Source organism: Amphibalanus amphitrite, unplaced genomic scaffold, assembly GCF_019059575.1.
Source record: "Amphibalanus amphitrite isolate SeventyFive unplaced genomic scaffold, NRLGWU_Aamphi_draft 000623F_arrow, whole genome shotgun sequence".
NCBI classification, from domain to species: domain Eukaryota; kingdom Metazoa; phylum Arthropoda; class Thecostraca; order Balanomorpha; family Balanidae; genus Amphibalanus; species Amphibalanus amphitrite.
This window is the reverse complement of record NW_024882117.1, coordinates 97421-109273: the sequence shown is the minus strand read 5'-3', so window position 1 is coordinate 109273 and position 11853 is coordinate 97421. Positions and strand designations below refer to the sequence as shown.

Genomic DNA, 11853 nt, shown 5'->3' with positions numbered 1-11853 from the left:
TTTAATTACGGAGTTATACGGGGAACCAAAAACGCCCCCCTGGCTGCGGTGATTGGGGCTGCTCCCGGACCTGACCGGGCTAACCGGCTACAAGCTATGTCGAATTTCGTGGCGCTATGCGCTGAGGTTTTTCTTGCGCCTTTGGAGTGTGACCCAACATGACTCCCATTTCCCTCCCAACACCACCGCTATGGGGCGAGAGTTAATCATTCGTTGTTTTTGTTTTTACACGCCAAAACACACAAAAGTCATGCTTGCTATTTTTACGATATATTTGGCAAGGCAATAATACAAATACCGCTCAGCCAATATATTCAAGCACGTCTTAATTGTATAGCATGTTATAAATAAATAACTGCACATCAAACACCTAGGTAACAAAACAACACACGCATTTTACCATCGTTACAAAGTTGCCGGCAACACCTTGTGAATAAGTCTCAATCTCATGCTTCTTCGCAATTTCATCACAAATATGTGTTATGCTTTCGAACAAATAATGTCACAGATGCAAGCTGGCCGTTCAGGTTTTACTAGAATGTTAGGGATCATTTTCTGGGAGACAAACCAAGTTCTTTGTATGCGGTGCCTTACCGATTAGTTTATGTGACCAAAGAACTGAAATGATTTAGTTATTGCTGTATACAACCTGATTGACAATTTATCCAATGCTCAATTGCCTTAGGTCATTGATCATCAAAAGATAATTCGAGTTTTAAAGAGGCTGCTTGATATTGAAAATTACTGTAACTGTCAACGTCAAAGTACTACGGCCTACGAATACTAAACATGCCATTCTTGCTGGTCGATTTTTGTTGTTAGTTGGTCATATTGTTTTCCACAGTTAGGTTAGGATCATTTAGGGTCATGCCAGATGGAATGAAATGGATAAGGGAGACATGAGCATTGAGCATGATTGGCCTGTCTATGCGGGACTTCCACCGACCACCTCGGTGAGGCAGGCTCTGGCCAGTGGCCACCCAGTCGGGCTAACGGTCGTCAACGAGAGGTATGCTCCTATTGGAGCTGCCTTGACCAGGTGCCGGGGTGGGATGACCGTCAGCTCGGAATAAGGATGGAATGATAAAGGATGAGGATGGGCAAGTCCTGAGGTTTGGAAAAGAGAGATGCTGGTAAATGCCACCATTCAGTGTTAGTCCGGTCGAACACAGTGTGTCTCGTAGCGATTAATGCATCCGGTTCAGGTCAACATAGCTCATTTCACAAGTAAACAAACACACAGCAGCACTACGTCTGGAAACCTTGTACACACGCCGACCGTAACTCAACTCCTATCCAACAAGGATTTGGTTTCCATGGACAGGGATGTCTCCTGCTGCATGATCATTGGTCTGACACACACGATATCGCTCAATTCGGCAATGTTGCCGCTGCCAGCGCTGCCCGGCTCGGGCCAGCTCGTCGCCACACCGCGGCGACATCTATCACGTCATAGTTCCACCAGCGACCACTGGGCGGCGCTCTCAGCGGCCGCTGAAGCTGTCCAGTGGCAGGGCGGTGTCCTGGACGGTGTACTTGGGTCGGCAGACGCAGCCGGACTCGACCAGCACGTAGTCCTGGCCTGTGAGGGTGACCGGGCCGAGAGGTATCACCAGGAACAGGTGTGGCGTGTAGGTCTGCACACACTCGCCGTGCAGCACGTCACACTGCTTCGTCCTGCAGCGGAGGGGTGGGGATGTCAGAAGTTGGCAAATGCAGAGCCTGAGCACATGACAGTGCTGGAGTTAGATCAGTCTGGATCTCGAGAGATAGGTTAAAGAACAATGTTTGCACCCTGTACTGACGATACAAAACCCATAACACAGAACAAAACGGCTTCGATTTGAGACTATGGACCAGCAAATTGCAAAACATTTCATAAAAAGATCCTTGTATTGTAATGAGTCATAACCAATTACGAACAATTTTTATCTAAACTCTGGTAATCAAGATCACACTTATATTCAATCAAGAGTTACTATGTTCCGCATTTGTAGTATCCTCTCTTGACCACCCTCGTCTGTCCACCTAACTGGCCACTCACTCGCAAACCTCGAAGATGACTTGCTGCAGGAGGTCGGGGAACTTTTGTACGATCGTCACCGGCTTTCCCGATGTCAGTGACACGCCGAACATGGGTGCCGTGGTGTTGTAGCGCGTCTTGCAGAGACGAGCCGGTGGTCCGGCGCACGATGCCGTCGCGGGGTCGGCGCTCGGAGGGGCGGCCGTGGTCGTTTTGGCCGTGGTGATGCCCGACTTCTTGGTGGTGGTCTTCTTTGTGGTGGCTGGGGCGGCGGTGGTGGGCGTGGTGGTGTTGGCAGCCACGGCCCGAGCTGCAAGCACATCCGAGACAGAGTTAGCAATGGCGATTTTTTCATGACTGATTCATGGTCGTTCTAATGTAGCGTTGATAATCAAAAGCTTCCCATACCATTTTTACATCACATCACATCGTACAACATGATCATACTGTGCATGATGGACACTTTCACGGGGTGCAAAGAGACGATCTCAAATCGCGGCTGATCCTTATAATCGACTCTCGCTGATGCCGATTAATTGTCCTCACGGCGTAGCCATCCGTCAGTCCTCCTCCCGATACCTACCTGTCCTGTGGTGGAGAGTGCTGAGGTCCTCCCCGAACTGCAGGGCGCTGTACTGGTTCAGCAGCGCCTTCCGCACGTCCAGCGGGTCCTTGGTGCGGAACATGGTGCGCCCCCGCCGGCTGGGAGCCATGCTGCGGACCAGGGCGTCCACCGCCGCCCTGGAAACGAAAGGGCGGGTTTCAGGTCAGTTGAAACTCACTTGATGAGAGTCAAAGAGCTCACCTTTAAATCAGTTGGGCTAATGGGAATGTCAAGTGCTAATAAGTGAAAGGTGCAAGTGCGAATAGAGAAAAATGGACTTTTTCAATTAGACATAATGGATATTGGCTATATGGTTGAATTGACGGCTAGACTTATTTGTTGAATCAGCTAAGTTTATGCGAAGAAGCGACTCACTTTGGGTAGGGCCTGCCGTCCGGTCCGTTGCAATCCAAACTGGTGAGCGCGTCACCCCAGAGGTTGGCCATCCTGCCCTCCCCCGCGCGAACACACTCGTTCGCCGCACCGACCGCCACCAGCTGGAGATAGAGAAGAAATATCTAGGTCAGTCCACAGTCACAGGGGTCGCGTTTTGTTACATCCCTCTGGGGTCGAGTTTGATTGTACGGGACTAAACTCTCGCCGCATCAATGGGTTTGTCTACAGACTACATACATACCGTTTTCATTTTTTGCGGTTTGGGTGGCAGAAAGGGCGTTTTGAGTTATGACCACGTCACCATTTCGCCTCTCAGCAGAGCCTGGCAAAAAAAGCGAGCGTGTCATGCGCCGTTAGGAGATTTAGTGACTATTGATACCCAATTTAGATAGTGCCGGGCTGAAGCAGACAGTGTTAGCGGTGCCATCTTCTGATGGATTTCTCGCGATTGCTTGTGCGGGACCCGTCAGCTATACCTATCCCTCGCCCGCACATGGGGGGGGGGTTGCCACCCCCCAGGCAGTCTTTCTGCTCTGCACTCAACATTTTTAGAGCTAGAAGGCTGATTTTTCGTATAGCTGCTCCTCTATCCTTTCTTGATGTCCACTGAAAATTTCAAGTTTCTGTGGTTTTTGGTTTCGGAGATATGACCTTGTTTTTCAGATCATGTCATGACCCAAATCGCCAATTCTCAACATCTTGCGTTGGCTATGGGCCTTGTGAGCTTTTGACACCTTGATTTCGGCCTTTTTTGCCAGTCTTACATCCCACCTATCATGGATCATGTTGTTCGACGATGTACAGATGTCAAGGTCAAGGTCAAGGTCAACCTAGGTCATCTAAGATAATTGCGTTTTAGGCAAGCGGAATTCACTTTTTGTGGATTTTTTTTTTTTTGACTGCATTTTTGGTAAAAGCTTCTCAGATCATGATTTCGTGTAATATGGACACATAAACAATCGGTGCACACATCAGTATACACACAGACACACACAGACATACAAACACATATAATTGACCTTGACCTAACTTGACCTGAAATGACCTCAGCAGCAAAAACCTGGTCGGGTAGTGTGACAAAGAGGTTCTAGCTGGCTTGGCACCAGAAAACGGCATCGTCATCGGTATATGATAAGCAGCGCACTGGATATCCAACGGTGACCCAAAACAGCAAAAATTTTTAGTTTGACCTGACCTGGAAGGTCAATGACTGACCTGAGAAGGTAAAACTGGGTATCATTGGATTCGTCTCTTCCCAAAGAATCTTTTTGGTCTTTACCGCTAAGCTCTATCTCCAATAGGAACGAAATGGCGCGGGGGGTGGCAACCCCCCCCCCCCCATGTCCGTTCTAGGATGGGAAAATGGCATGTGCGGGCGAGGGATATACAGAGCTGAGAGTTGGCATGCGTATCTGATCTTCGGTTTTAACCAGATCTTGTGACACAAACCGCATTTTCATAACAGTTCAGGTCACTGATCTATCACGTCATAAGTGATCCTCGGCACGATCTGAAATGATACCGAACTTAGCAACACCCTCAATGCCAGGAATTATTTCGCTGTAAGATGAACTTTCAGAAAATCATAAGCTCCGAGACTTCACAACCCGTACATCTCGATTTTACACCAGTCGAACTGTCGAACATCACACGGTAGCACTCAGTAGCAGCGGGTCAAACCCACCGGTCGAGCCGGCACCGTCATCTGACCCCGAACCCGTCTGTCTTCACGTCAGACATGGACACATATGTGGAACCCGTCTGATGTCATGACTGGTGTGGCCACTGCGACCTGTCCAACAGCAGTTCAGACGGGTCAACACGGGCAATTGGCTGGGAATTAGAACCAGCGGCGTTTTTTTTTCGGTACCGCGCTGGCCGCTGCACTGGGTAATAACGCATGATTGAGTGCGCGAATGGGTAAGTAGTACATACCAGTCTTGTCATTCTTGCATGATATCCATATAGTAGATTACAATGCCTACAGTTCCGCTAGCAACAAGAAGCGAATTGACAAAATACTTGGTTGCCAAGCTATTGCTTTGAACTAAACGATGACTTGGCTGTTTTGCTTCTGTTTCTGTCTAGTAGTCATAAAAACAACCATGACCAACTTAAGCATAAATATATCGTGCATATTGACTCGACATCGACAATATGTAAAATCCCGATTCACGATCGAAGATGACATGTCACACAGCAAAACCTTGTTCTGGACAGACTCGTGCTAAATCCGGGTGCCACTGTCGTCTGCCTGGCACAGTGCCCTGTGGGTCATTTCCCACTGGTGTATGAGTGAGCGCGTGCCACGGGCCGGCCGGCCCGGCGGCTGGCAGGTGCGTCACTCGAGTACCGCCTGCCGGACTCCCGTTACCTATACCGGCCTGTCCGCGCGTGGGAGAGGACACCGCGTGTCCGCTGGGAGGTCCGATTGGAGGGTCGCTCGTGTCCGGACTCCGGTGATTGGATTGTCGCCGCTGCTTCATCGCGACCTGACAAATGCATGCAGTTCATGTTCCAAGAAAGTATACAAGAACGCTGTCTGCCGTTTGAAGTATTTACCACACCATTCACGCAAACAAATGCGCCCTTGAGTATAAAGCAATCAACATTCTTGGACACAACCTCCCGCAATAGGCACCTTCACCTTTCGACGTCCAATGCCCAACCACGACCGAGCTGAGCAGTCGTACATGCGCTGCACCAACATAACGCATCGATTTCCGAATCCACGTCAAAGCGGCCTCCAATGGGCAGCACCGGTAGCACCTCACGAGCCGCTCCATGTGAACGTTCCCGTGTTGGCGTGGTGTCTGAACGCCGGCCGACCCGTGCAAATATGTCGCCGTCGGTCTTCACGGCTGGCTGACTGTGCCCTGGCGCCGGCCTCCGGCTGTGGCAGGCGCAGTATCGGTGCCAGTCGGCCCGCTCTGTTCCCATTGCATGACTGCCGCTGGTCCACATTGGCCAGCGAGTGTCAACGGCACGGAACGCCAATGGGCTGGCGAAGAATGGAACAGTGCGATGAGCGCAAAAACGCGGCATCGCTATGACACGAGAAAGGTGATAAATGGTGTCTAATAGCGCCCATTTGTGCTGTGCTCATTTGTGTCCCGATTTCGTGCATTGTTAGGTAGGTGCGAATTATGCGCCACTCGGACACACTTTAAATAGAAATGCCAGCGACGGACGAGGGAAGCAAAACGATACGCAGGCGCAGCAAGGCGGGCTGTGGTTTAAATCTCATTAACCAATATACATATGGATAGCAGATAGTTTAAAGTGGGAGAGATAAACTTGAAAGTTGATGCTAACTGCTAAGCGCCTGATGGTGACGAATTGACCCAGCCGACTCGCCGCCCGGACGAGCGGAAGTTGCGACCTGAGTCACTGCGAGGTGAAAGCGACGCGATCCGGGAGAGACTGTCTGGGCTGTGAGGACAGTCCACCGCCCCGCCCCGACAACGGCCTGGCGCCATCTCATATCCCCGAGAGCCGGAACTGCACGGGATGAGGGAAAATATGGATGACAAAGGAAGTGCCACAGAATGCGGCTTTTGCTCAACGGCATGGAGCGGATATATGGTTACCGACTGCTCAGATGAGTAACTAGGGTTTCCACAGCACTCTAAGTCGGTAAGGATTCATACCTAGATACATGTACATGTCAGTTAAAAGTGTTGATTAATCATTTGTCAGCTACAAAACGGGAACGGATTTTTAACTTATAGAGGCACTTTGGACAGAAACGTTCTCAAACAAATTTACACCCAATTTCCAACGCCCTAACCGTCTCACGCCCCGGGTCACTCGCTGGGTTATCTCTCCGCTCCGACTCCCCTTCCTCTTCGCTCAGCCAACTCAGCCGTTCCCCAGCCACAAAGCGCCACCACTGCGCTCGCCGGCACCGCGTGCGAACCTCAGCTGATCCGGCGCCGGCCGCCGGCAGTGCCTGCTGAAAACGGGCCGCACTGCCACGTCCCAGTACCCTACTTTGCGTCGGACGGGCCCGCGAGCCGACCGGACCAGCTGAGAACCGGTGTGGTGGCGGCGGGTGAGCCGTGCGTCGCCCCGGCCCGTCTCTGATGGCCGGTTAGGCACCGGTGAGCCGAGCCAATCTCCGGAACGGGATTGATAGTTTGGCTGGTGTCAGGTGATGAGCCGGAATAATGGTGATACAGTGAGTTCAGGTAATGTGGTGGCCAAGGTAGGACAGCAGTGGCGCCTCGAGACATGGTTTGATAGACTGCTGAATAGGTACTGATAATTTACGTTTTCTTTGTAACAATGGTTACCTAATAAGAAACGTTACGAGTCCATAAAAGTGGATTACTAAGCATCCATGTTTTGTTATTTTAGAGAGAGAAGATATAAGGAACAATTATGAAATCCTAGCGAGTAGGTATAAATAAATTCATTTAGAATAACTACAAAATTATCTGATTGAAGTAACTACCTCGCGCGAGCCCAGGAGGAGAGGCGTTTGCCCCCCCCCCCCCCGGTCAAATATTTGCGATAGCCCCTGATCGCCGCTCTGGAGAAAGGAATGCAATACCTTCAATACCTTTCCTCCGATCCATTTGACCTCTTCTGTCGTAAAAATGTTGGACTCAGCTCATATATGCTCATGGGTGTCGATTTGTACACCTTTGGGGTGCTGCAGCACCCCCAATGCTCAAATGAGCACCCCCAATGGTTTTCCGGGCACCCCCAAATGTTCCAGTTAGCACCCCCAATGATTTTGTCCCACTCCCACTAACGAACTATGCTTGAGGAAAATAATTAGTTCCGTGGTCTTTCACTACTAAAAATAAAACAATTACGCAATTTACAATACATGAAATTAAGATGTAAAGAAAAGAACTGCCTTAAGAAGAAGGGCGAAAAAAAGACGTTAAGATGCAAAGACACTGGTGTGGGTCCGTCGTACACGGGTGTGGGACTCGGACCCTTAGAGCTGCCAAGCCGGCAGGGGGCTCCAGAGACCGGCGACGGGCCCTCAGAGCCAGAGGCCGGCAAAGGGCCATCAGAGGCCGGTGGTTACCTTCAGAAACCCTGTGGGGTCGTCTTTAGAGACCGGCACGGACTCAGACGCCGATGGGCCCTCAGAGTCGCCGGTGTAGGGCCTTCAAATGTCACCGGTGGGTGGCCGTCACATGCCTCCGCGCAATGTCCGCCCCTGCGGGCCTCAGGGGCTGCTGCACCGGTGCTAATCGCCGTCATCGGTTTCTGTCACCTTATTACAGAGGTGTCGGGGCTGTTGCCGAGCTGCCGGCAAATACATATACCACTTTTTTCGGAAAGATGTTTATGTAATAAGGTAGCCAAGAACTAGGACGAGCAGAAATAGAATGATTTCCAAGAAGAACGTTCTACCCTTGGGAAATATTAGTGAAAATCCCGGGATTATCAGTACCATATAGGGATACCCAACCCTGCCTTGCACGGTTGTGCCCCATGTCAAAGCTGCAATCTTTCACCCGGTGCAGGGGTTGAGCACCCCCAACTATTTTGAAAAATTGACACCCCTGTATATGCTTATCGGCTAACATGCAGCATGACCTAGCCGCTTAGACAACACTTTCGCCTTGACTTTTCAAGGTCAAAATAAAATTAAATCGACGTGTCTCGACGAAAAGAATGTGATACCCATTGCTAAGATAGATGTCGTTCGGCCTTGTGTCAAAAGTTAATTTGCGCCCCGCTGAAGAGGGGGAGGGGGGGGGGTGAGAATCTTTCCCTTGCCGTTTTTTTGTCAATGACTTCTCAACGCGATGAGCCGAAAAAAACATGATAAAAACATAAATATTGACGGTCTCCTCTTCGAGAGGCTCAACCGATGACCGCCATACCAAAGCTGAGGACACAAGTGAAAGAGCTGCTATAAAAGAACTATCGAATAATAACGTTGTCTCTCGTAAGGTCGCCAGCCAAGAGCCAATCTGTGTAAGCTTGTCAATATCGTGAGCAAAAGTGACCTTCTATGACTGCTGGTGAAATAGAAAATGGCCTTACTACTCACTAAATATTTTTTGACGACCTTCCAACCGCCGTTTACTATCCATGACGCCACGTGGCCCAAGAACCGAGTTAGAGGAGGAGGAGTGAAAACTTCCGCCTCGATGTGTTGTGATCAGACTAACGTCTTTGGGATGGGATATCTTGCAGTTCGACATGACGTGGCCTTGGCCTTGCCTTAGATGTGCTTGGTAACCAGATCTTCACTGGCCCATTGCTAAAATGTTAACAACCTCTACAGAAAATATTAATCTCGGGGCGGTGATATACTCGTATGTGGGCCGCTCAGGATCCCGGTCCCGTCGCTCAAAAGGCTCGGACTGCACGCCAGAGGCTGTTGAACTCGCCCCAGTAACGAACCCTCTGAAATGACACACGCTCAGGCCGGACGATAGGAACGACCGGAAACCGGTTCAGCGGATGATCCCCGGTGAACTAGGCCACGGCCGAGACACGCTCTTGGGGAACGACCTCAGAATTACCGGCCGGATGACTAAGCTATCCTTTGTACCGGGCGAACGTTGGTCACACGTTAAATGCTGCATTGAATATCGATAATTAGGTACTTCAGCACCAGTGTCCCATCAAAACGTAGCACTCCATCCGACCGTCATACAAGCCTAGGTATTCGAGAATCCCAGTGCCTGGTGACAAGGCTAAAGCCACTTTCGTGTGAATATAAAATGATCTCTAACGTCTTACCGAGACGGTGCGCTAGCTGACGCCTGAATAGGCTCGAACCTCGGATTTTTTGTTCGCCCATTCTCTAGCCGCTAGTGGCACGCTAAAAAACGACCATTCGACTAGACCGTTTGCTGCCTCCGCACCTACGAGTATCGCTCGCTGGGACGGGTATCGTCTGGGTGACGGACGATACTCGTCCCAGGGTCAAACACCGGCTCGCGGGCGGCCAGCGACACATAATCGGGTGCTCGTGCACGTGCCTGGGCGTCCGGCTCAGCCGGTCACGGGGCGGTTTCTAATTATGCATACCGAGCAAATGTCTGATGACGTCATTCTAGCCTGCATAAAGTTTGTGACGTCACACAATATTCGAAATATCACAGCAGACGACGGGGTGGTGCCTGGTGTTCGATGACGTCACAGAGTTCGCCGGTGGGCGATGTGAGTCTCCCGGCGCGCACCCAACACGCGGACTAGCGGTCGCCGTCCCCAAGGGCGTTTCGCGGAAGTCGGATGGCGTTTTACGAAACAGCGAGGCGGCCGCAAACTGGCTCCAATGCGATGTTCGGAGGCGCAGAAGGGTTGAAAATGCGTAGGTAGTTTCGTAATCGGCTGCGTGGACAATGCAGTTATTGCAACATTTCCCGTTCGGTCGCCATTTGAAGAGCAAATAAGTTTGGAAATCCTCTAGCTGCTCGTGAGCAGGCAGAGCTTGTTATCGCGAGCCACGAATACCTCTGTGGAAGCTAAAGCAAAGCAAACTGTGACGGAAGGACAGATTTAATATCTTACGCATAAAAACGAAGATGAAAACGATTTGTTAGACCATTTCTTGTACTTACAACTTATTTTGACAGCGACGTACTGCACTTTTTAAATACGTCCATTGCCTTTTGAATAAACGTATCAATTATATCGTCATTTGTATTCTTACTCTGCACATAAAAAATAGTTATTTGTCGGGCGAACAGTGAACACACTGTTTTTCGGTGATAAATTCATTCGACGGTTGGCTTAGAAGTATGTTCTTTTTGCATTCATCAACCTTTTTAATATTGCAATTCAAGTCGACTTTGGGGCTGCTCGAGCTGACCCTTCCCGTGGTCGACCCCGTCTCCATATACCGGTACTCACCGCCAATAAGACGAGGCTCGTTTCCGTCTGCATCTTGTCTATGCTCCACCTCAGTCGGGTCAGTCGAGCCTGTCGCCTCGTTCCACCCCACACTGGACTCTCCGCACCGTCAGCACGATTCCCCGGCTCGGTCACCACCCTCTGCCGTCACCGCGCGTCGCGCTGACACCCGTCTTCAGAGCGCGGTACCGGTCCGAGCCGCGAGAGAACGCCAGTCAGTGACCCTGGCCGGAGACAGCCGAGAGCAGCCGAGCGGCACGAGAGGTCGTGACAGCCGGCGACAGAGCGGGCGCCGACGGACAGTCGTGGGAAGCGCAGACGGAGAGGGGAAGAGAGGAGAGACGGGACTGTGTGGCTCGCTCGGCGGCCGGCGCTGCTCTGAGCTGGGGCGGCGCCGGCCGGCCGGCCGGCCGGACGCTCGGCGTGGCACCGTTACCGGCGCGGCGGCCGCGCGTGGCCCGTCCGTCCCAGCCGCGCCGGCCGGTCACCGCGCTGATCTCTCACAGATAGGCGCGCTGTTTGTGACGGCACGGTGGACGGCCGGCCACTGGTACTTCAAACTCAGCGCACAAAGCTACAACGCGGTGACAGGACCGCCCGGCTGCTGTTTTGACGGTTTGCCGCGCAAAGGCAGCGATTTGGGTCAGTCGCTCTCGTGCCAATATGAACGGGGTCACGGGGCATGGAGTGCCAGCGTGCGCTCGTGCGTTGGCGAACGTGTTTGCGTGCGTGCGTGACTCGACGAAAAATGGAATTTCGCGTGGCTGGATGGCGGATGACGCTTGAAATACAGAGGCGATGAAACGTGAACGCCAGGTGCGTGCTCGAAACGAACGGTGAAGATGTCAATTGTCACCTCATAGGTAAGGAATTTGCCGGCTGGGTTCGTATGCATGCCTAGAGATTCTTCCTCCGTTCAGCTGAAATGGAGCAGAGCGGTAGCCACCTCCCCAAAGTGTCTTCAGAAGCTCATCAGAATAATGCTGCGAACCTC

At 51.3% G+C, this 11853-nt stretch overlaps 1 protein-coding gene across 1 annotated transcript; it reads right to left on the bottom strand.

The window, feature by feature from the left end:
- Window positions 1–254: 254 nt before the first annotated feature.
- On the bottom strand, window positions 255–11408 carry LOC122363488. The gene is made up of 5 exons (XM_043332795.1): window positions 10860–11408; window positions 3003–3124; window positions 2607–2764; window positions 2045–2333; window positions 255–1677 (listed from the first exon to the last, which is right to left on the bottom strand). Exons 1-5 carry the CDS (start codon window positions 10890–10892, stop codon window positions 1485–1487), a joined length of 795 nt encoding a protein of 264 aa, XP_043188730.1. The 5' UTR covers window positions 10893–11408; the 3' UTR covers window positions 255–1484.
- Between the last annotated feature and the right edge of the window lie 445 nt (window positions 11409–11853).

Bases quoted from the DNA above. Each gene is read 5' to 3' on its own strand.
- LOC122363488 (XM_043332795.1), bottom strand. From the start codon at position 10,892: ATGCAGACGGAAACGAGCCTCGTCTTATTGGCG. The intron at 3,125-10,859 runs GTGAGTACCGGT...CTCTATCTCCAG, and splicing joins CGAGCCTCGTCTTATTGGCG to CTGGTGGCGGTCGGTGCGGC. The intron at 2,765-3,002 runs GTGAGTCGCTTC...TTTCGTTTCCAG, and splicing joins GACGGCAGGCCCTACCCAAA to GGCGGCGGTGGACGCCCTGG.